This window comes from Ipomoea triloba, chromosome 11 (genome assembly GCF_003576645.1).
Source record: "Ipomoea triloba cultivar NCNSP0323 chromosome 11, ASM357664v1".
Lineage (NCBI taxonomy): Eukaryota > Viridiplantae > Streptophyta > Magnoliopsida > Solanales > Convolvulaceae > Ipomoea > Ipomoea triloba.
This window is the reverse complement of record NC_044926.1, coordinates 13,208,203-13,234,920: the sequence shown is the minus strand read 5'-3', so window position 1 is coordinate 13,234,920 and position 26,718 is coordinate 13,208,203. Positions and strand designations below refer to the sequence as shown.

At 31.8% G+C, this 26,718-nt stretch overlaps 1 protein-coding gene and 1 long non-coding RNA gene across 2 annotated transcripts; one reads left to right on the top strand and one right to left on the bottom strand.

Moving 5' to 3' along the window:
• Positions 1 to 662: 662 nt before the first annotated feature.
• On the top strand, positions 663 to 1,454 carry LOC115996544. Its single transcript, XR_004093645.1, has 2 exons — positions 663 to 784; positions 1,167 to 1,454. It is a non-coding gene; the product is annotated as an uncharacterized LOC115996544 (long non-coding RNA).
• An 8,283-nt stretch (positions 1,455 to 9,737) lies between these two features.
• LOC115995940 (serine carboxypeptidase-like 34) lies at positions 9,738 to 17,987 on the bottom strand. The gene is made up of 10 exons (XM_031235089.1): positions 17,705 to 17,987; positions 15,265 to 15,372; positions 14,138 to 14,233; positions 13,545 to 13,637; positions 13,315 to 13,403; positions 11,795 to 12,088; positions 11,561 to 11,697; positions 10,859 to 10,951; positions 10,271 to 10,379; positions 9,738 to 9,890 (listed from the first exon to the last, which is right to left on the bottom strand). The coding sequence occupies exons 1-10, from the start codon at positions 17,985 to 17,987 to the stop codon at positions 9,738 to 9,740; spliced, it is 1,455 nt and encodes a 484-aa protein (XP_031090949.1).
• Positions 17,988 to 26,718: the final 8,731 nt, after the last annotated feature.

The following is a 26,718-nucleotide window of genomic DNA, read 5'->3' as shown; positions in this document are numbered from 1 at the left end:
CTGCCTGTCTGTTACTTTGAGCTAGCAGTGGCTTGGACGATGCTATGAAGAAAGGAAATAAGCGTAAAAAAAGTAGTCATTTAGTGATAATAACCTATCTTCTAGCTTTGTCCTCTTTCTTTCTGTTTTAATTAGAATGTGTAGCCTTGCCAAAAAATTTTAGATAACCTTGGGATCTGTTGCCTGGCAAAAAAATGTCCTATCTAACTTCCTTTAACATCTTCTTCATGCATTTGTTGAAATGTCTTCATGTGTTGGAATGTGTTACCCGCTTGTCAAAAACTATGTCCAATATTTTTGTCTTTTTTCGGCTTAGACATCAAATAAGTGTGAACATTCATTTTGGAGATGAGAACAATAGTTCTCAAAAAAAACCTCTGTTAGTACAAAATTAATATGTATATATTAATTTAGTTCTTAATGTTAGTTGGTTATAAAAAATGTAGTGGTTGATATTAAATTGATGAGGCTTTAATTTGCTTAAGAAGTCAAATGCAAAATCAAAGGAGCGCTGATTTCTCTCCAAGCTTGTGGTGGACAATTCATCACCACAAATTCCTACGTTAAGGCAGTGTCATCATGGAATTAAATGAGCTAAAATTGTGGGGCTCCTATACTATAAAAGGGGAGCATGGTAATGAAGATCCTTGAAGTTTCAAGAGCATTATTACAAGAATATTCCAAAGAATTTATGTAAGAAACTTCAAGAAAAATAGGACTGATAAGAGTACTATCTGGAGTAACTGCTCCACTTGATACTTGTACAAGCTGAAGCGAAATCCAGGTTGGTTATAGTTTGTGTAATTGGTAGAATTAGCTCAAACTATATTTGTAATCTTTTTCATAGAGTTATATTACAAGGTTAATGTTTAAATAGGTGGTAGACCTTATTTTGTAATTCATTGAACCTTGTATTGTAAAAACCGCGGGTTGATCTTTAGTGAAAAAGTTTTGGGCGTGGCCCCGTAGTTTGGGAGGTGTTCTCCAACTGCATCATCAAATTCAGCTTTGTACTTAATTTGGCGCTTTATTTGCTTTATATTGTGTTTGGTATATTATTGAGAATAATTACTCCTGTTGATACTTCGTTTGTATTCAAATTGGTTGTGTTTATCTGCATTACATAATTTCAACCTCATTATTGATCAATCCATTATTGATCGTAGTTGCTCATCAGCCACACGCACGCATCCAGCACGTACAGTTATGGTGACCGCGGCTGTTACGAACGTTTCTTCTAAACCTCTATGGTGCTTTAATTTGAGCAGTGGAGTGGATTGGATGCCTTCGGAACACTGCTTTTATAGTGGAGTGGAGTGGATGCCTTCAATTCTGACAAAACGTATAGTGGACTAGTCTACTACTCTACTCCTTTATTCAATTCCTTAATATGTAATTATTTATTTAAGGAAACAATCTTACAATAATTAATATGCTATACAAATTTAAAGCAATATCGTCAAATTTAAAATATCTATCTGTACAATTTTAGTTAATTAGTATTTTTTATCCAAATTTATAAAATTTAGTTTGACTCGATCGAATTGATTTATATGTCTCCATACATAAAATAATTGTGCATGTAAAGTCAATGAATTCATAGTTTTAGAATCATATTATATTAACAAATATAGTTGATAATTTACATAATAATTATGATCTAATTAATAATTATTAAAATAAAAATTTTAGATATGATAAATTATTAAATATAATTACAAAAGTATTTAATATATACTAACGGAAGTTTAATAGTATAAGAATAAGTTTTTCCATTAAAAATTACAATAAAATATTTATAGCATAATGTAAACTCAATAAACATAGAAATATATATAGAATCAAATCTGAGCTACTAACTTGGGTTCATTCTTAGAAGTTCGAAATTTTAATGACAAATGTCATATTGGACTCTAGTGATAACCATGAGATTTGTGGAGTGGCCTAGCAAAAAATGGCGAATTCTCCTTTGTTCTCTTTCTTTATGTGTTGCCTGTCAAAAAGTTAACCCTCCATCTTTGTATTCTTCTTCCTTTGACATCAAAAAAGCCTAAGCAAGAGTACTTATTTTTAAAACTCCTTCAAGTAACTATATGATAATACGATAGTTAGTGTTAATTCAATTTATTTTAATTTTTACTTTTTTTTTACTCGATCATGATTAGCAGAAAGTAATATATATATATATATATATATATATATATATATATATATATATATATATATATTTGTGGGGATTTCTTTTGGAAGTACCAAACAATAGGGTTCCACTAATTAATTTGTTATGTTATTACATGTTCATGGCTGAATTTCTTTGATGCTATTAATGGAGACATTTTTATTGATGAAGAAGATGAATGGAAAAAGTATAAAATGCTAAGGATGACAATTTGCAAATTAAAAAAGAGGAAATAAGCATGACAAAGATAATTTTGAACTCAACCTATTGATAATTTTGAAATTTGTTATGTTGAATGTCAAAAACATATGTCATATCTTCTTTTGACAGCTTTCTTCATGTGGTAAAATATGTTGTCCGTCAAAAACTATATCCAATATCCTTGTTGTCTTCTTCCTCCTGGAGAATCATTAGTAGGAGATATATAGAGGCAGATCTGTAATGTTTAGTTGCTCACAAGCATGGTCTACGTACATAAATAGGGTTCTTTTAATAGGAACTTCCACTGGATTCTCACAATAATGCATGCAAGTGCAGCCAATTCAGACTGCCCGCACCAATCATATCATTCATCATCATAACCAATATTTAATTAGCATCCAAAATAACACAACGTATAAAAATATAATGTATGTTTTATAATTAATTTCTAATGAATTAACCATTGCATGCAAAAACTAGCTAGCTACGTCTAGTTGATCTTTGTGTGCAAATTACTCTTGACAAGGTTGGAAATTGAAGCTTATCACGAAGGAGTGAATTTTGCATTATTAATCTTCTTAACTTGTTAAGCAATGATGACCTAGCACTTTGGGCATCCACATAGTTTGATAGATGTGGAGCCTCCTGAAGTTGCTTGCATTGGAATATTTTAATTCCATAAGTTTGGATACATAAAGCTCCATATAAATTAACCATTCACATTTGCATGCGTAGTTATTATAATTAAACAATTCATATATATGAAGCAGATCAAAGATAATAAATGCCTATTTAATTAATTTGAACCACTCTGGTCAATAGAAAGGCTATACCAAAATGAAATTTATGCAAAACTAAATATAGTATATATGGAGTATCTATATATGCATCATTTCTATGACAATGTACCGCTTCTAGAAATTATTTATATGTAAATACCTAATATTATCAAGCCCCATGAGATATGCAGTCTCTTTAAAGTTTTCGGTTGAAACTTGTAAACACATTTAACCCATCTCTAAGAATCCTCAGAGCATTCCTCTTGTCATCGCTATAAAAAAAAATCAAAAACTTGATTTAATTAAGCTCTAAATTAAGCACACGAACTTTAATATAATGAGAATGAAGAATCATATATATAGGTATGATTAAATAGCAGGGATGTGGTTGCTACCTGTCTAGAGCTTCAAGATATTTTTGCTGTCTAATTTCAAAATAAAATCTGATTGACAGGTAAATTATCGTCACAAAATTAAATTGAAGTTCACACGTACACATACACTTAATTAAACAACGTAACACACAAACATATATGCTCATCAGCCACACGCACGCACCCAACACGTACAGTTATGGTGGCCGCCGGTGATACTATACATTTCTTCTAAACCTCTCCTCAGTGCACCGTTACGGTGCTTTAATTTGAGCAGTGGAGTGGATGCCTTCAATTCCGACAAAACATATATAGCTGCGATTATATTGTTTCATGCGCTAGTCTACTCCTTTATTCAATTCCTTAACATGTAATTATTTATTTAAGGAAACTATTTTACAATAATATATATGCTATACAAATTTAAAGCAATGTCGTCAAATTTTAGATATATATCTGTATAATTTTAGTAATTAGTAATTTTTATCCAATTTTTAAAAATTTAATTGGACTCGATCGAATTCATCATTTATATATCCCCATACATAGAATGATATTTTATGAAATCTATTGATCTGATAATATATGTACAATTTTAGTAATTAGTTTTTTTAAGCAAAATATAAAATATATTAAGAACGAAAATATCTCGGAGCAGCAAATTAAGCCTAGACAATCGTACAAAAGAGTCAATTCCAAAATAATTTTAAAAGGCTTAACCGATTTAAATTAGAGAATTAATTGAGAATTAAATATCTCTATATGTTCAACTACTAAATTCATGTCAAAGACCTTGTGATCTAGTGGCACCCGTTGTCCCGATTTACACTCTTACATGGATGATGGGAGTGGGTTCGAGCGCTTCAATGGAGGCAACTGTTGACTCTTTATGCTTTAGGCTGAGCTATGAATCTACTTATTTAGAGTTTCAAGATATACTTTTTCAATTCATTCCCGACCCCCTCTCTTGATCACTTTCTCTTCAAAGAAATTTAAGATAAAACAATTATAAACAATTATTTTAAGGAATTTTACTATAAGCAAATGTCATGTCTAGCTACCTCTGGTTGATCTTTGTGTGTAAATTACCCTCTGATGGCAAGGTTGGAAATTGAAACTTATCACGAAGGAGTGGATTTTGCATGATCAATCTTCTTAACTTGTTAAGCAATGATGCCCTAGCAGTTTGGGCATGCACATAGTTTGATAGATGAGGAGCCTCCCTAAATTGAAGTTGCATTATTTAATTTCATAAGTTTGGATACATTAAGCTCCGATCGATCCATAAACCATGCACATTTAATTTGTATGCATAGTTATTATCATGAATCACAATTCATACAATTATATGAAGCAGATCGAAGATAATATATATAAATGCATGTCTATTTAGTTTAAATACACGAACCAACTTACGAGGGTATATTTTCAAAAAAAAAAAAAAAAACTTACGAGGGTACGGTACTACGGTGTGATAGTATAAGAGCATCCTTATCAATAGATATATTTCACGCTTTTTAAGAGTTTGTAAGTGTAATTAGGAAAGAGAAAATGGGGGATGAAAAAAAAATATGATTTAAAAAAAATAGTGTCAGGCGCGCCTCGCATGCGCCCGCATGGGCGGCTGCTGTGCGCGAGCGCGTATCGCGCACAGCAACCAATGTTAATAACTAATAAATAGTTGCCCTGCTAAGCTACTGTAGTATGAACGGGTTATAGGAAATGATCCCCGGCCCAAGCATTCTCTTTTCTTCCATGTAGCAAATTTTTGACATTATCCTTTGAAATATCCACTGATATTGTTGCTCTAAATAAAGGCTAGAAAAGGGTGAGGGTATTCTTGTATTTTCTTTCCGTTGCAACTGCCAGTTGTATAAGTTGAGTGGGGATCAGTCTGTAAAGCACTACTATCTGTTCTTCATTTCGACTACAATGAAGTTCTTTTCCAGATTATCATCTTAGCTTGTTTAATTTGTTACACATACACTCCAATTCATGCAACTAATTTAACACAAGTACACAAACATATATAGTTGCTCATCAGCCGCACGCACGCATGACGCACCAAGCACGCACAGTAGGAAAATGTTGTCTGCCAAAAACTTCGCCCTCTATTCTTGCCTTTTTACTTCAGACATCAAATAAGTGTCAACACTCATTTTAACTTTTTTTCTTAGTATTTGATGATGTTTTTCAATTCTTTAAAATAAAATAATTTATTTTGTCATCTCTATCCATGTTTGATTGCTAATTCATACAACACACAAACAGACATGCTCATCAGCCGCACGCACGCAGCACGCTCACCATTGGACCTTCAATTACGTTTCTTCTAAACCTCAGTGCAGTGGTGCTTTGTTTCTCTGTTATTTTGAGCAGTGCCTTACTGTACTGTTTTTATAGTGGATGGCTTCCGGCAAAACATAGCGATTGGGTCCTGGATTTCTGTGTATAAACCGACGTGTCGACATGCATGGAGTTTAACCCTAATGAAGAGATGCTATGATGACAATTTGCTAAAGTTTGGAAACAAAACGTGAGTTCTAGTGATAACTTTGGGATCTGTTGCCGGAAAAAAAAAGGTCCTAATAAGATTGTGGATGAATAAATTATAGTGACTCAACTGAATAACATAAGTTAGACTTTTACTACTCACCATACATAATGAACTTCTTCATTTGAGAATTGAAGTTGCTCCCCCACTGCCGTTGGTGAGATTCAATCCAAATCAATAATTTAGCAATACGTACTAATCGAGACTATTCACTATTGTACTTTTTTCCTTAATATCTACGTGCCGAGGTCGGTAAAGAGCCAAGTACATCAATGGGTGGTTCGTGGCTAGAAGGATTGCTGGGTGGAAGCTAAGCCGGTGAAGTATCAAGTCAAACACATTGCCTCTCGAAAATGCGGCGGTATATAAGAATATAAAGTTGTACTTTCACTGTGAGTTATAACTTTTCGCGTAATGGTTAACACTTGATCCTAACAATATAATTTATTTAAGAAAAGATTTTTATAATATGCTATACAAATTTAAAGCAATGTAACTATATATATAGGTCCTTAATCAAGCGGGAACCATATCCCAGGTGAGAACATAAGGACAAATCCAAACCATTGATTTAGTAGATTTAAGTTGAAAAGTACAAATTATGCCCAATGTGTTTTCATCCGTACGTGAATGCATTCCAACGAAAAGTTTGATTATTAAAATGTATTTAGCAAAATAGTTCTTATATCAGTCTCATTTCATTTTTGCCTATTTCAGTGAATTTCTCACCTTTTTGGCTAGATGATGGATATTATTGGGGGTAGGAAACATTCTAATGAGAATATTGAAATGAAGGAGAGAGGCAGGGGACTTTGGATGGATATAAAAGTGATCTAGACAAGGCATAAGGTGGACACTCTTTGGAGGCAAAAATTTGTGTCAGAATCTTTCGGATCCGTGCCCATCAGACGAGTTGGATTGTAGATAACTGAGTTTAAGTATCATAATTTCAGTTATAAGTATTATAATATTTATCATTAGAAACAATCAATTTTATCCTAAACAGTACCATAATTTTAGATATAGGTATTACAATATCTTCACAAGTAACGATTTATTTTAATTCAAATTAGTATTAACTTTTCTACGATAAGTATAGCAATTTCTTTCATAAATAACATTTCACATATAAGTATTATATATTATAATATTTACATTAGAATTACACTTTCTAAGTATCTCAATTTCAGTTATAGGTATTACAGTATTTATCAATGGGTAACACTTGTGTAAGATCACCTTACGGGTCTCAATTCGTGAGATAGGTCAGATATTTAATTAATGGGTCAGATCTTTGACATCATTAATAAATCCGATCTGTCTCATCACGAATTGAGACCCGTGAGACGATCTCGGCAAATTATGCCGTGGACCTGGGTCCAATACAACGCCATTTCACTATTTTTTTTTTTAAATTACTAAACATATAGCCCTGAAATATGTGAATGTGGAGGTTTCAAATTGTGAATATGGAGTATAGAATTTATCAATGTAGAGTTATGAATGTGTGAATCTGTAGTAGAGTTAACAAATGTAGAGTTATGAATGTGTGAATCTGTAGTAGAGTTAACAGATGTAGAGTTATGAATGTGTGAATCTGTAGTAGAGTTAACAGAGTTCTAGCAATTTGTAGCCCTGTAATGTGTGAATGTGGAGTTCCCAAGTTGTGAATATAGAGTTTTGAATGTTTGAATGCATAACAGTGGTATTATAGTTACTAAACATATAGCCCTGTAATGTGTGAATGTGGAGTTTTCAAATTGTGAATATGGAGTATAGGGTCTGTGAATGTAGAGTTTGTGTTCTGTTGCGATAAGGAGTCGTTAACGCTGTTAATTTTTTTTTATTTTAAAAAAAATTGTGAAACGGCATAGTATTGGTCCCAGGTCCACGGCATAACAACTGGACGATCTCACACACAAGCTTTTACTTTTATCATTAGTACTAAACGATCTCACACACAAGCTTTTACTTTTATCATTAGTACTAATCATGTTACCCTAAATAATATTACTTTTATCATTAGTACTAATCATGTTACCCTAAATAATATAATATCATAATTTTACATATAAATATTACAAAATATATATATATATATATATATACGATCTCACACACAAGCTTTTACTTTTATCATTAGTACTAAACGATCTCACACACAAGCTTTTACTTTTATCATTAGTACTAATCATGTTACCCTAAATAATATTACTTTTATCATTAGTACTAATCATGTTACCCTAAATAATATAATATCATAATTTTACATATAAATATTACAAAATATATATATATATATATATATACGATCTCACACACAAGCTTTTACTTTTATCATTAGTACTAAACGATCTCACACACAAGCTTTTACTTTTATCATTAGTACTAATCATGTTACCCTAAATAATATTACTTTTATCATTAGTACTAATCATGTTACCCTAAATAATATAATATCATAATTTTACATATAAATATTACAAAATATATATATATATATATATATATATATATATATATAAATAACAATATATTTATTTCAAGTAACAAGCAACTATTCTAAGTTTGTTCCATGTCCCAGATCTTCTAACACAAGTGTAACTCTTCTTGAAAAATGTTATTTATAAGATAGACGGTAGACCTAGCCTCCCATAACATGGTGTGACTCTTCTTGAAAAAGGTTATTTATGAGATAGACCTAGCCTCCCATAACATAGATTAATTTAATCATGTTCTTAGTTAAGTGATTGATCTACTGTTCCGATGTCTTTTTGTTAGGTGGTTGATGAAACTATTCCATTTGTTGAATGCGCTACACTACCTAGGAATATAATGAATTCTATTTCCCATGTTTGTTTGGAGAGATTAATTTGTTAGCATGTGTTGCAATTTTCCCTTTCGATTACAATGTAATTCAACGGAGCTAGAAATTACAGTGTTGATTTAGTTGAAAGGAATTACAATTCATGTATGGTGTATCCTCTAGGAATTGAAATTCAATGAATCTTGGAAAGGAAAAAAACAAAGAAAATGACTAAATTGTCTTTGATTATCATTATTATTACATAAAGATATTTTAGTCTTTATATCACTTCTTCTCTTTTCATTTCCAATAATTTTATTCCTTCGTACAAAACCAATGTAATTTGAATTCCTACTTCTTTTCCCACATAATTACCATTCTTTCCCCCTACCTCTTTCCTTCCAACAAAATTCCCGGATTTTCCCAAAACTAAAAGTAAAAATTAAACATAATTTGTAATTAAACAACGCACACATTCAGAAATTAATAGAAACATTTAATTTAATTTTCTATATATATAAAATTAATTAAAGCAAGTAAAAATTAAATTATTTTATTTTATTTTTCTAATGTAAATTAATAAATATGAAATCTTTTCCCCTTATGCGTTTTGGAGAAAAGAGATAATATTCAAATAGGAAATGTGATCAAATTATTTTAAAAAAATCAATCAATATGGTGGGATGGCAATTTCTTATTGNTTAATTAAAGCAAGTAAAAATTAAATTATTTTATTTTATTTTTCTAATGTAAATTAATAAATATGAAATCTTTTCCCCTTATGCGTTTTGGAGAAAAGAGATAATATTCAAATAGGAAATGTGATCAAATTATTTTAAAAAAATCAATCAATATGGTGGGATGGCAATTTCTTATTGGCCAAAAAGTGGGTAACTAGCTGCAGTGCTTCCCTTGGCTTGAAAGTTGGAACCTCGTGCCCTGCTCCTCTAATCGTCACATACATGAGTCCTTCGTAAACAACTGTCCATCCCCCAACCTAAGCAAAATAAAAATTGAATAAAAATTAATGTTAATATCATAGTTGCAGTGGAGGCTAGTCACCAGTAGACTAGCACTTAGCATCTAAGTGGTGCACTATATATAAATAAATAAATAAATATATACATACATACATATATATATATAAAATAAAAAATTAACAAGTTAACTCAGTCGAGTCAAGTTAACTCAGTCGAGTCAACTGAGTTAGGCACCTAGGCGGCCGCCTAGGGGCTAATTCACCTTGATCTAGGGGAGCCTAGTACAATGTCTAGGTGGCCGGCTACCTTGACCGATTTTTGCAACGGTGGTTCATATACATGCATGAAATATAGAAATAGAAAGCAAGTAGTTATTATTGGTATAAACTTTATTTACCTGTTGATTATCAGTGTACCATGGAGTCCAATCTTCAGTGATATTGAACCCTAGTTTTTTGAGACTATACCTTGTAGAAGTTACTGGTACCCTTCCATCAGTATCTCCACTGTTTTTCATGCATATCACAACACAGTAGGGATTAAAAATAATGATCGATAGTGGGCTAACCCTAGTCAAAATGACTAAGAATACAAATTTGTAATTGCATGGTCACGAGTTCAAATCACAGCCCTCTTAATTTGAGCCAGTTAGTTATGAGCAATTTAGGTTTGGTTTACTTTCTTATGGTCCTTTATAAGTTAGTGTCACAAAGTGGGATGTACCCCGTGTAAACCTTCGGGTAATAACTACGGTTTCCCTCGTCACCCAGAATTAATGATAGTTTTTATGGTGTCTTACATACCAAACATTGTACTTGCTAGTTTACACCCAAAAAAAATAAAAAGAAATTAATTCATTTTTAAAAGAAATTATATATATGATGGTCATAATTATAACTGTAACATTATTCAATATTAATATATGATTATTATTATGTAATACCTAAATCTTTTTAATTATTTTATGAGTAATAGTATATTCTACCTGAAAACCCAAATGCGCAAACCCGCTGCTGCAAGTTTCCTGATTATAGGAAGAATGGTAGATGGTGCATCTTTCCAATCACTGATAATGTCGCTGCAAAAAATGGACTTACCAGTTCAGGGTTAATAGAACAAATTGAGAAATATAGTGTAAAGATTTATTTTCTTTTAAAAATGTAAGAAAAACAAAAGTTTAATTAGTTTCTGAAAGCAAGGAAGGCTCTACCCGTTAAGAGATAGAATTTACTATATTTTGATGAAAATGTGGAATGACATTTACAACTTCTAAGAACTGAGCTAGGGATTAAAAGGACCACTAATAAATGATGTAGTATAATTGATAACAAAAACAAATCTTTTTCTATCCCCAAAGATTAAATCTCTAACCCTAAATGTCCCCATACTCCGTCCAGACAAAACATTTGGGAAGACGATAACTCAGTGGCTCAGTGGACTAAATAACAGAGATTTGTTCACTTTGGGTAGGGATAAGCCCATTTTTGACATAATTCCCGCACTGCCTTGGGCAAGGATCAACCTACTTTGAGCATAATTCCTACACTGCCTCCCTGTCCAAATTGAGCATATTCCACACACTATTTTACTGAATTTCGAACCTTGACCTTGACCCTCAAATACTACTTATTGAACCAGTAAACTAAGCTTTGCAGACAAAAAAAAAAAAAAAAAAATCTTATAATACCTGCAATGAGTCCATGGATAGGAAATCCCAGTTACGTTGGCATGAAGTGCCTTCTGGACGTCAGGTCTGTTGAGATATGCTTCTGTATAATCAGACGCGCATGGGTCGTAACCTGATGGTTTCTTGTGCCATCCAGCCTACATATATATATATCCAAATTCATATATAATGCTACTATCTTTTAGTTGCGAATTGAATAAGATAATGAAGATGGAGAGAGAATATATGAATGACCATTTTGGAGAAAAGGTGAGGGGCGATTCCTCGTACGACAGGAACCGACTTCTTGGTGGCGGTGCTGTTGGTTCGGACACAGGTTGGGGTGTACAAGCTGTACATATCAATAATATCGTAAACGGCGAAATAGTTGTTGAGCTGGGCGTCGCATTCGGCGGAAGAGGTGGCGGAGCTGAAGTTGCAGGCGGCTTTGATGTCGTCACGGAGGCGGTCGGAAATCACGGCGTGATCCCATGCGTAGTCTATCAACCCTGTTTGATCTGCTTCGTCGTCCAACACCGCGTTCCCTATCTGCAATATATATTATATTATATATTATAATATAATAATGCATTTCCTCATCTACATATTTATTTATTTTTATTAGACCAACATGTGTCTTAACTATATACATAAGACACTTTTAGCTCGTGCGTACTTAAATTAATCCCTATTTACACCATACCGACCCAACTAATGTTATTTTGATGATTTTATCCTTGCAATACTATCTCTTTTAATTTTAAAATCGGATCCTATTTTCACACGATTAAATTTACAATCCGTTCGCTACTTTCTCTATATTTATTCTCTCTTCATTCATGATGGCATTGTACTTTTACAACACTTTCCAAAACTTGCAATACTTGCCACCTCATCATGCTTGAAATTTATTCTTAATCAATAAATAGTGACGTGTATTATGCCATGTCACTTTGAAACAGGTAAAATGATAGGAATGAGGATAACCTAAGGCTATATTTATCTCTTAAATATTCTGTCACTTTCAAAAGTGTATTATATATCTCTTACTTTCAACGGTAATCATACTTTCATGTCACATTATAATAATATAATAATAAATAAATAAAAATAGAGATTTTGAAAAAAAAAATAGAAAAATATTTTTGAGTATTACCGACTCTATTACAATGTAGTATTTGCCCATATATACTTTCTCAACCTATTGAAACACAAAGAGTCAATGCCCCACTAGTGTTCCATACATACCTTTTTTAACTTATTGAAGCACTCATTGGGGTTTCATACATACTTTCTCAATCTATTGAAGAAACACAAAATGTCAATACCCTCACTGGAATTAAGTTCAAACCTGTGACCTCCCATTTGGGAGATCAGAGAGTCAGGTGTGACCTCCCAAAGTGCAAAAGGTTGGCATAGGAAAGCCATCAAGCTTATATGCCTTTAAAAAACTTAAAATAAAAAGAAAAATTTCACCTAGACTTGAAAATGAGTGAACTGCAAGGGTAATTTTAGTCCAAGAAGCTAAATGACACTTATATTGATTTTTCATATGAGAGGTTTGACCTCTCTTAAGGAATAAGAATGTACGGATACTCATGCCAATCAAGTTGGTTATTTAAGCATATAGAAAACCACCTCATCTATTATATATATATATATATATATATATATATATATATATATATATATATATATATATATATATATATATTAATGAAGCTATACAATACAATACAAAAGATGAAGAGCAAAAATTTATGCATAATACATACCAGCAGACCCTTGAAGTTTATTTGATCAACCTTTGGAACAACTTTGTTCTTGTCATAGATAAGTTCTGAGAGTTGAGGAACATAGTGGCCTACAAGATTACGTGGAGGCAATTTTATGAGTTAAATACCAAAATCAAAAGGTTATTAATCGTAATTAATTATTTAATAAATAAGATCATCATAAGCCCATCCATAAAATATTCATCATAATCCAAAGTGTTTGTCCGTACCTGCATAACTTTCGCCAGCAATGTAGAATTCATGGGACTTGAATTGTGGGAATCTTTGAAACCATTTGAGTAGAAATCTATATGAATCATGAGCTGATAACAAATAAAAATGGATGTTAAAATTAATACACTATTATTATGGCAGCAAATAAATAAATAATTAATTAATTAACTTCTCATAGAAAGGTGATTGATATATTAGAAATGGCTCCGGAGCAAAGTGACCCAGTGAAGTGAAACGTTTGGACCCGAGACCTCGGGACAAAGCCTCGCATTTGACCTCTAGCCGCCGAGGCCGAGCGCGGGGCTCAACTTAGGCCTTGGCTTTGGGGCTCAGCTTGGGCCCCGGCCCAAGGTCTTGGTCTGGCCTAGGGCTTGGCTTGGGTCCCAGTCCAAGATCTCGGCATGGGCCTTGGGCGACAGTACTAGGCAGAGGTGCAACCGCGAGACAAGCGTGGTCAAGTTGTTGATTTTTTTAGGGGAGATATAACATGTATATTTTGCATGGGGAAATGCAATTAACAACTCTATATGAATATTATGAAATTAACTTGCAATGAAAGTTTGCAACAAAAGAGAATTATGAAATTAACCTGCAAATTTGTCGCCTAGTCGACCGATATCACTGCTAGTATTTGTGTATGAAAATCCGACACCCACAGGCTGCTCTAGAAACAGCAAATTGGCCGCTGGAGAAATATAATAAAACCAACATCGTTTAGTATCATATTTTTAGGGACATCGGTCCCCAAGGGATAGCTCAGTGGTCAAAAAATTTAGTGCAAGAGTAATGTCCCTACAGCAAATACTCAGGTTCACATTTCCAATGGGGAGCCTAGAGAAAGATAACAAGTACTTAGACCATGCGCCACTAAAATACATCCCACAATTTACTTCCTCTCATCGTCTAACCCAAGGCAAGGTGACAATGAGCGGCTTTCAAGCTTAGAGTTTAAACCTATATTTTTATGCAAGTCACTTTTGAAAGTAAGGGTTAGAACAATTGAACATATCATTTTTGTTGTTCTTTTTAAAACTATTTGTTTAAAGGGAAAGTCAATGTTTTGGTCTCTTAATTGTTTTGCAATTATCAATTCAATCTCTAATTTTTAATTTGGTAAAGTGACCCTCCAATTTTTTAAATTTAGTCAATTAAATTCCCCAGCCAGTGTTTTGGTAACTGACGATGAATTGACGAAATAGCGACTAGGGGACTTAATTGACGAAATTTAAAACAATTGAAGGGTTATTTAAACTAAATTAAAAATTAGAGACTAAATTGATAGTTGCAAAATAATTGAGAGACCAGTGATTTTTCCTTGTTTAAATATGGCCAGCACTTTGCCCCTTAATTGGGCCGACCCGGTGCGAGCGGGGATTAGTCTGAGTATGGTACGGGCTTAAAGGTGCCTCCTGTTAGAAGGGCCTGCTCAGGACACCTCGTGGACATTCCAAAAAAAAAAATAAAAAATTACATTAGGATCCGAGTAATTGGAACGGTTGGTTTATCTTGTCAATTGCAAAAGTTTTAACTAATTGAATAAAAATTTGGTGAAAATGATACAACAAACGAAGAAACTCAACAACTCCAATCTCACCATTCTTCCAGACCTAATTATACCATATTATTTTATTTCATATGATTAATGTCTAAATATTAAGCTATAATTTTGATTTATATAATAAAATGAAATTAAGCAATGTATATAATGATATAAACCTGTATTCCAAGAGTGGTTGTTGAACCTCAGCTCTGGTTTCCCTTTTTGTGAGAGGAAAGGTCCCAACTCCTCTAAAAGACCATATCCTACTGATGAACATCCTGGCCCTAAAATGGTGAAATAATTAAGGTCAAAACTCCATTCGAACAAACAATTATAAACCTTTATGCATGGTATGAATAGTAGTAATTATACTAAAATTATGTTACATTCGATAATCTGAAAAAAAAAACTTTTTCAAAACTAATTTTTTATTCAATATTTGTTAAATGACTTTTAAAAAAATTCTGTTATTGAATATTGATTTACATAGCACGCATTACCCCCCCTAAAGACCCCAATTCAAATACACTCCATATGGGATGCCATTTCCAACCGGTGTTAGTTTGAAAATCATAAAAATGTTTTCTGGAAAATAAGTTATATTTTAAAAAATATTTTAATTTCCAGTGTTTAGTTGCATTCAGAAAATTTTATCTTAGTTTGTTTCATTCATTTTTCAGAAAATGAGCAGAATTTTAAATAATTAAACATCTTAATTTTTTTTTTAGAATATAACATTTATAATAATAATAATAATAATAATAATAATAAGTTTAAATATAATAAAAAATAACTAATAAGATATCAAAATAATTAACCAAAGTCTTGCAAATCAAAATAATCATAGTTTTACAATCCACAATTACGAACAAAAATTACTAACTAAATTGTTGGTGTTGGTGGTGGGGGTGATAGTGGTGGTAGTGTGGTGGTGGTGGTGTTATTTGCTATATAATAACAATAATAATAATAATAATAATAATAATAATAATAATAAGTGGTAGTGTGGTAGTGGTGGAGGTAGTGGTGTAGCAACAAAGGTGGTGGTGCGGTGGTTGTGTTGGTGGTGGCAGTAGTGTGGTGGTGGTGGACCGGTGGTGGTAGTAGTGGGTTGGTGGTCGTGGTGTGGTGGTGTAGTGTTGATATGAAAATTGGAAAATGAATCCCCGCAAAAAAAAGTGTTAGTAATTTTCCAAAAAAATGAAGTTATTTTCTATTGTAGCAAACACTTAAATCGGAAAGAAATTATTTTCCCGATTTCAAAACACCTTAATTTATTAAATAAAGTAGCAATATAAATACTTATTTTAAAATTGGTTAAACATTAGCTAGCCATTAATTAATGTCCGTATACTTCAAGGAACCATATGCGTTACTTGTGCGCCATTATTGGAAAAGGACTGGCTAGCTTATGATCAAAGTTTAGTTCTTATGGGAGAAGAAAAATTTAGTTCTTATGAACAATTAATAATTAATTAACAATTGTTTAATTTAATAAAATTATAAATTTTGAAGATAAATGAAATAGAATATATGGATGCCCGCACGTGTAAACTTTTCTAAAATTCTAAGATATCTAATAAACTGTTTTCTACTCGAAGATAAAGACTGAAAACAAGCCCATCATAACAACTCTTGCTTCAATCAGTATATAAAAGGAAAAATCTATATAAAAATTAATCAATTAATTGCAATCAGTATATAAAAGGAAAATCCTACATAAAAATTAATTAGTTAACTTCAATCAGTATATAAAAGGAAAAATCTCTATAAAAATTAATCAATTAATTGCAATCCTCACTATATAAAAGGAAAATTCTATTAAAAAATAATTAATTAATTCCAATCAGTATATAAAAGGAAAAATCTACATAAAAATTAATTAATTAATTGCAATCATCGGTATATAAAAGGAAAATTCTATTAAAAAAATTAATTATTTAATTCCAATCAGTATATAAAAGGAAAAATCTATATAAAAGTTAACTAATTAATTGCAATCAGTATATAAAAGGAAAATTCTATATAAAATTTAATTAAATGATTGCAATGAGTATATAAAAGAAAAATTCTATATAAAACCACTTAGCACTTACCATAATATTTAGGTAACAAACCAAAACCATGTGCATGCATGCATATAAAAATCAATCATTAAAATCAGTTTGTTGAATTCAATATTCTTATATAATAAGTAATGCTATTTTTACATACTAATTTTACCTATTAATAATATTATATATATATATATATATATATATATATATATATATATTGGTTACTGTGAATTGCTGATCACATCCCACGTTAACAAAAAATTTATTAATCAAATGTTGCCAAAAAAATGTAATGTTACTTATTATATACGGAGTATAATATAGAGTCAATTACAATTATATTTTTTATTATAATATTAATGAAATTTAATTATTCAAAATAATCAAATTTGATTTCTCGCTATTGAAAACTCACAATGAGAAAATAAAAATGATTGATTTTGAATGTAATTAAAATAGACACATTTTAAAATTTGAGATTAAATCTAGAAAATATTGAACTCAACGGGTTTTTTTAGGTGAAAAGTCTGATTTAATAAACAAGAACAAATTAAATTACCTCCATTGAGCCACAAAACGAGAGGTTTATCCTCAGGGTTTTCCATGGCCTCAAAGAACCAATAGAAAAGCGCTCTCCCATGATTCTGGCTCACCCTAACGTATCCGGAATATTGCCGGAAATTCACCGGCGGCGAGCCGGGGAGGCCGGTAACCCGGTCAGACTCCTGCTGGGCCCACACCTCACTGCTAATGCCACTTAGTTGTGTTCTACCCTCCCCTCCTATAACTCCAAAACTGAAGAGAACGACAGCAACAACAAAAGGGAAGTATGTCTGAATCATCATTAATTTCTTTCTCTCCTATGCTTATATTCTTTAATGTGTGCAAAGAAACAATGGATTGGTTATATTTATATATATATGCATTGAGAATTGTATATGATGCATTTTTAAGGTCTGATACAGATAAGATACACCTGTCAATTCATTGGATCCAAATTTGGACAATATACATATAAATTAAATAATATTTTTATATGATGTCTCATTCTCGACCTAAATATGTAAATGATACTTAGCTTTATAGTAAAAAATATATTTTTTTAGTAATTAGGTAATTATTTTGGTAAGTAATATATTCATAAAAAAATATACTTAATTGGTTAATTTATTTAGTAATTAATCTAAAAAATAAGTCTCAATCAATATTATATCCTTAATTTATGTCCATCTTTTTGTATGCTAATAAATGTATACATCTTAATTTAAATGTTATACGATTTAATGTTATTAAACAAAATTGTCCCCACTACATTCTTGTTAGACAAAACTACCCTTAAAACATTATAACACCGTTACTTTTTTGTTCTAAGATTGATAACTCCATCACTATTACTATACACCTATATCAATCATTTATTTTTCCTATTCTTTAATTATCATTTTAAGAAAATCATTATATAATTAATTTAATGGTTGATTATATTTTAATTAATTTTTTATGAATGGTAAATCACATGTGTGTGTATAAAATACATATTATATATATATATATATATATATATAATTTAATTTTTAATTTTTAATTATTTGTATTTATCAATGTTTTAATATTGGGCATGAATTTTCGTGCATCACGCATACAAAATGCTAGTACTTAATGATATGGTGTAAAGACAATTTGGTCAAAAAAATTAAAGTATAAAATTTTTAATATAATGTACAACTTGACAAATATAAACATTACGGACATAATTCAGCGATATAATTTACATTGGCTCTTATAAGTTAGTATTAGTAGCCAAAGACTTTGTGGTCAAGTGGCATTCGGTGTCCCGATTAACACTCCCACATGGATGATGGGAGTGGGTGGCAACTGTTGACTCGTTGTGCTTCAGTAGGTTGAGAAAGTAGCTATGAACAGATACTACATTGTAACAGAGTCAGTAGTACTCAAAAAAAAAGAAAAAAAAGTTAGTATTAGTAATATATTAGTATTTAGGCAAAAGTAAATATCCAATATTGATGTATAATGTTAAAATTATGATTACATTACAATAATTAATACCATATATAAAAGTAAAATCCTTCTATTTCATTTTTCCATCCAAACTTCTGTAGTCAATTATTAAATATTTTATTGGTCAAATAATTAATAAAGCTTATTTAGTAAGAAAATGTAAAATGAAATTTAACTAATATCTATTAATTGGTAATTTGTTTCTATATTCACTTATTCACGTGATAACATAATACCATGTAGAAAAGATATATTAATTAGGTAATAACATAATAGCATATATAATTGGTAATATTATGTATAGTATTCTATAATAATATAATATTATGTATGGTATGCAAAGAATGAGTGATCTGTTATGAGATGTGAAGGTTAAGGATCATGGTTGAAATAGTTATTAAAATATTATCCAGTTTGAATTCTATACGTTTATTTCTATTAGCATCAAACATTTTTTATATTATTCATGGTTGATATGTAACAGGAATTTATCCCTGTCAAATAGCACTATTTAGGTTTTTTTTTTTTTTCATATTTAACTTAGAAATTTGTTTATTTGTTTCAATCTAACAAGATTCAATTTTAAATTTATTTATATTTTTCTAGAAACATGAATGAATATAAATAAGCATATATTATCTTCTACGAATAAGTATAGTTTACGTGAAAATTCAAGATAATATCGATTAAATAATTGGTAAGTAATATATCCCTCAAGGGATTTACAATTTAGTATTTTGCAATATTTAGTTTGTCAAGTTTTACTATATAAAATTTAAATATTTGTAAACTACATCAAAAATATTATTAGATATAAAAATTTAAATTTAAACTTTATAAAAAAGTATTAAAGAAAATAAACATATTAAAGTTATGTTAAATACGGTAAGAATATATTTATTAAATATTATTAAGAATACTAGTATTTTCTCCTGTGCGTTGCACGGAATGAAATTGTTATAATATTTTAAGAATATTTGGATCGATATACAATTATACAAATTATTATAACATCGAATATTATATAGCGCAATTGATGAAATTGATTGGATTGATTTTTTTTTTTTGATGTTTTCCTGGTTTGAATTATAAAGCAAATAATTGTCCAATTACCTATGCGATGCACGGATAATATTTTTTATTATATATTTAGATAATAAAAATAAAGATGAAATTATAAAAAAATTCTAATATTAAACGTGTACATTTATTTTTTTAGTACTATTGACTCTATTACAATTTTTTTAGTACTATTGACTTTGTTACAATGTAGTATCCTACACCTACACTGAGGTATTGACTCTATTACAATTTTTTTAGTACTATTGACTTTGTTACAATGTAGTATCCTACACCTACACTGAGGTTCAAACTTGAGACCTCTCATTTGAGAAACCACAACTATGCCGCTCGACCACAAGGCCTTTGGCAACGTGTACATTTATTTGATTATAAGATTAGTGTAAAAGTATTACTCAATTAATTGAATAATATATGACTTGTTTGTCTACAATTATCTTTAAAAAATCGATATGTAATATGACTTATATAATTATATTATTACTAAAGTAAATATGGGAAAAATGAGAAATAATTTAATAATAATTATCATAAAAATAAATTCAACAAACAATGTTTAGTTTAATTACCATAATAATTATTAGACAATTATTATTAGTCAATTACACTAATATATGTGCAATTATTATTTTCAAAATAAATAATGTGTATATATTTCGAATATGACACCATAATATGACAACTCTGCAATCACAGAATTTTTATCTTTCAAACTACTGAAATGCATTGAATTTGCAACCAAACAAACTCCATTCACTACAAGAAAAAACGCGATTCGCGACGGAATTTTCCCGTCGCAAAAACGCAAAATTCCGTCCCAAATCACGTTTTGCGACGGGATTTTGCATTTTCGCGACGGAATTCATTCCGTAGCCTCTAGGCTTGTCATATTTCATTCCGTGATGGAAATAATCTGTCACGAGTGGTGGCGACGGAAAATGGTGACGGAATTTTTCATCGCAAACTAGGCGACGGAAATCATTCCGTCGTGAGTCCGTCGCAGTTTTGGCAACGGAAATGTTTATTTCTGTCGCCATCGTGTGAAAAAATATTTTGTCACAAAACTCATATTCCGTTGCATATTTCTATCGTGAAATATAACGATGGAAATAACTATTGTCGCCATTCCGTCGCTAACTTTTCCGTTGCAAATTGTGTATTCCGTCATAAAATTCCGTCGCAAAAACATGACGAAACAAATTGTCATCGCAAGTCAATCGCTAACTTTTCCGTTGCAAATCTCGTCCTCTGTCGCAAAATTTCATCGTAAGAAAACGACGGAACAAATTTTCGTAGTGATTACATCGCTTCATATTCCGTCACAAAGTTTGTTTTCCGTCACAAAATTTCATCGTAAAAGTAATAATGGAACTAACCACCATCGTGGTTCCATCGCGTTTTGGCAACAAAAATCTTTCCGCCACTAATTTTGTTGCCATAATGACAATGAATATTTGATCGCTAAAATTAGATTTTGTCGCAATTCTGTTAATTTTTTTATTTTTTTTTACATTTTGGTCATTATTATTATTTTGTTAAAATTATAGTATTTGGATTTAAAATGTTAATATGCAAACTAAAATACAATATATTTGTAATATAAATGTGATACTACTTTGTAGAAAAAAAATTAAATGTACTTAATACCAAATTCATGTCTAAGCAACAATATAGTAATCCAGAAAAAGAAAAATAAAATCAAGTTGAATTTGGATGTGATGAGGGTGATGATGAAGTACCAGCTCTTTCACTCTCAATAGCATCTAATCTTTGTTGCATAAGAACCAAAGAAGCCTTCAAATTCTCAATCTCATCTTGCATCTTTGCAGAATTAGCATTGTCTGATTGCTGCGAGGTTGATGTTATATTGTATGATGTGTTAGCATTTGTTGGACCACGAATGAAGGTATCATATGACCCAAGCCCATAAACTTTCCTTTACTTAAAAATTAAATAATTTCGCAACAAAAAAAATGTCTGTCGCAATTTCTGTCACCTCTCTCTGTCGTCAATTCATTGGCGCCAAGATTATGCGGGAGTATTTACTACTTTGCCCCAAACACGGCAACGGTTTTGACACTCGTCGCCAATTTCATCGCAAAATCGCTACGAAAACTTTAGTCGTTGCATTTTCCATCGCCAATGTAGCAACGAAACTTTATTCTGTCGCTAATTCCGTCACCAAAATTTGGGCGCCAAGATTTTGCAATTTTTTTCTCACTTTGCGCCAAAAATAGCTACAGAATTTAATTCTGTTACCTTTTTCGTTGTATTATCACAACGGAACGCGTTCCGTCGCAAAATCCGTTGCGAAACGGTAATGGATTACGTTTTGTTGCGATGGATTTGTGATTTTTCTTGTAGTGATTGTTTTGCATAGTGCTCATTTTATCTTGAGCTTTTGTATAAAAAAAAAACTCATTAATGTGATATCCATTATAACATATGACTTCCATACTAGGATTATGAGCTAACACTACTACAGAAAAATGATATTACATTGCCTAATTAATGCCGGTTTTTGACAAACCAACATTGTATGTCAATAAAATAAAGTAAAAGTAATATATATTATTTACGAAGTTGGTTCTTGGCAAAAATCGACGTCGTATGTCTAATTTTTTTTTAAAAAAAAATTTAAGACATACGGCGTCGGTTCTAGGGGAGAACCGACACCATAAGTCCTATTTTTTTTATTTAACATATCAAATCTCGCATACTCTCTTTTACTCTTCTTTATCCCTTCTTCATTCTTCATCATTATCTTCATTGTTCACGTACAGCAGCATATCTTGCACACTATTAGATCTCCCTTCGACGGCATCTTCATCTGTTCACGTACAGTAGCAGATCTCCCTTCGACGGCATCGTCATCTTCATCTGTTCACGTACAGCAGCTAGTCGTACAATAGATCTCCACAACGACTTCATCATGTCATCTTCTCCGGCGACCACGGTTGTATAGCTACGAGCGTAGCAGCCTAGCAGGTACGGCAACAACGAGCGTAACTTGGACATTTTCGATTCCTTTGCTTGAATTTTATAGTTAAACATTTTTGTGTTTGTCTTGAACATTTTTGAAATGTTACATACAGTTCAAAGATCATTGTTCGGTTGGTGATGCTTGGCTGCTTTTATGCGAGAATGATGCCGATCTTAGGTTAGTTTTCTTGGATTTGCGAGGAGTTTTTAGTGAACCCAGAGTTGTGTACTAATGTTTCCAGAATGTTTCAAGGCATGGAGTTCAGACGCCGATGTTGTTGATGGAGAAGAAAGAGAAAAGACGCCATTAAAGCAGGGGAAAAGCACAGCTTCAGTGATTTAGAGAAGAAATGATAGCTACAAATTGAGAGTCTCCATTGGTTAAAATTAAGCCACCCTTTGAAGATTCCATAGTTGGAAACTGCCGTGACTCTGTTTGCGAGCTGAGCTTGATGATTAGGTGAAAGCTGCAGCTTTTTTTTAGTATTTTTTTTTTAAATTAAAAATCTATACGACGTCGGTTTTTCCAAAAAAACCAACGCCGTATCTCTATTTTAAAAAAACTGACATACGACGTTGTTTTTTTCAAAAAACTGACGTCGTATGTGCTTATTTTAAAAATTAAAAATAATATGCAACATCAGTTTTAAAAAACCGGGGGCATATAATTAATTTATAACGTCTGCCAGAACTACGTCGAAAAATAACCGACGTTGTATGTCCAAAATAACCGACGTAAAAATGTATTTTTGTAGTAGTATAAAACATTATTATCTCTAAGAACTTTATTTTTGAACCAACTAATAAAAGTACGATTATGTTCGTTCACAATCCACATGTCTGTCCTTATGAGATTTTGCTCCCTAATGAAAGCCTTATGTTAATCTAAATATGATTTGACTTCACTTACATTATGCAAGATGTACAAGTGTGCTTGCTTAACATCTTCACAAGCCATATATGCACTTTGATTCCTCGAGTACCCTCCCCAGCAATTCTTCCTTTCATGTCGATACTTAGGAAGACTAATGGCCTCTACCCTTGCCAAATATTCAGTATAGAACTCAATAGCCTCCTCATCAATATAGCTTTCAGTAATAGATGCTTCCGACCTATATTAGTTCCTCACAAAACCTTTTAATATTTTCATGTACCATTCAAATGGGTACATCCACCTCAAATAAGCTAGACCACACTATATGATTTCTCTAACCAAATGTACAAGTAAATGAACCATGTGGTCGTCAACTTTTTGTGTACAAACAAATACCCGGAGTATTCCGGGGTTATCGATCCACAGGGAAGCGGGGTATTAAGCACTAGTTACTAATTAATTCATGAGAAGCTATTCCAACGCTAACAATGGGTATTTATCTAAAATTATGAAAACAAAATAAATGAAGCAAGGCAAACGGACTTTTATATACAAGAGATTAAGAGCGGGATTTTTGGTTGTCAAAGTGTTAATCACCTAGTGCCAATCTAAAGTGAAATAACCATTCGAGTTCAACAAGTGTGGATGATTGCAATCTAAAAGGGAAAGATTACTCTCGTAATTCAAACCCAAAATAAGGTAATTGGAATACTCACTCTCGTGAGCTATTCACAACGTATAAGCAAGAACAAGCAATAAATGGAATACCCACTCTCGTGGGCTATTCACAATTGGAATACTCACTCTCGTGAGCTATTCACAATAAATCCCTTAATCAACATGTCCTCTCTCGAGGTACAAGAATCAAGTGCAATTGTGGGTGCTCTAATTCATAGACAAATTTAGCAATGAAACAAGTAATTAGGATCCTTAACTACAAGCATCAAGAAATTAAGCCACAATTACAACACAAGTAATAAACCCAAATAGATATTTCATTCAAGCCATTAAAGAACTAGGCACATAGGTTCATAAACACTTATCAATCCAAAAATCCCAAAGGAAAGCTTAGCCTATCATGGCTAAAATAAATTCAACAAATATACAATAAAGCTTTAAAATAGAAAAGAGAGGAAGAAATTCTCCCGAATGATGCCTCCAAGCTCTTCTCTTCTCTTGTTGTTGCTTCAAATCTTCTTCCTTGCTCTCATTTTTGGTCCAAATCCGCAGCCAAGCTTGTTAGGGTTGATAGGAAGTGATGCTTTTATAGTGGGTGGAGAATGGGGGGCAAAAATGGCAATTCAAAGAACTGCAAAATTGCAGATCTGCAACTCTCACCGCGGCGAGAGCGTCACTGCCCAAAATTTGGGATTCTCGCCACGGCGAGAATGAAGCTCGCCGCGGCGAGAATCCGCCTGTGACGAAGCTCCAACTTGCAGCCTGATTTTGACCCTTTTCCCTTTTGAATCACACTTTAATGTCTTCATAAGAATTGTATCCCTTGAAGTCTTCTTTCCAATGGTTCAAGAATCACGTCATTTGGATACTCCTAGACTGAGATATGGTCCAATTACCGAGGTGTCGCCATATTTAGCAGGAATTACAACTCTTTGATCTTTTGACCAGTTTTCCTTTTGATCTACACTTTGATGTCTTCATAAGAGTTGTAGCCCTTGAAGTCTTCTTTCCAATGGCTCAAGAATCATCTCATTTGGATATTCATAGGAAGAGATATGGTCCGATTACCAAGATGTCGCCATGGTAGCGGGAATTACAACTCTTTGGCTCCTTTGAATTGGCTTTTGCTCCCAAATAGTTCTAATGCACTTCTAAACACATCAAAAACATCTAAACCAAGCATTATACCATTTAAAATATGAAAACAAGGAAATAAGCATTGGACACAACATTTTATCACACAATTAACTATAAAACCTACATAAAAACACAAGTAAAATAGGTACAAATGAGAGTGTATCACCATGATATCAAAAAATGAAGGTGGAAAGTGTATCTCTAGCTAACACAGTGTAACAATAATGTCATTTTGCAATTCATCTAATTTTTCTGGATCAGTAACTTTCCCACAGATTGCATTGAAAAAGAAATAAAGTCTTATGATATATGGTACATCTCAACTCTTTAGGCAATATGCTTCTAACAACCACTGGCAATAGTTGTTGCATTAAGACATGACAATCATGAGACTTCAACCCCACCAACTTTAAATCTTGCATATAGCAAGTGTTATGATATTTGATGAATACCATTGTGGTATCTTCACTACGCGTAGACACTCACAAAAACTTATTTTCTCCTTTCTTGATAAAGTATGAGCAATTGGAGGCAAATATGTTCTCTTACCTTTTATGCCTAAAAGAGTTCTAACAAGACTATATATCCCATACATTTTTCTCCACATGCATCACATCAATATTATGTCTCATATCTAGTGTCTTTCAACATGGAAGATCAAAGAATATAGATTTCTTTTTCCACAGACTCTTCTCATTTGGAGATATTTCAACATTAGATTTTGACCTCTTACCTCTTTGAGTTTAAGCTTTTGAGTCTTACCAAAAGTAACATTGATGCATTCTATTCGTTCATAAACTTGA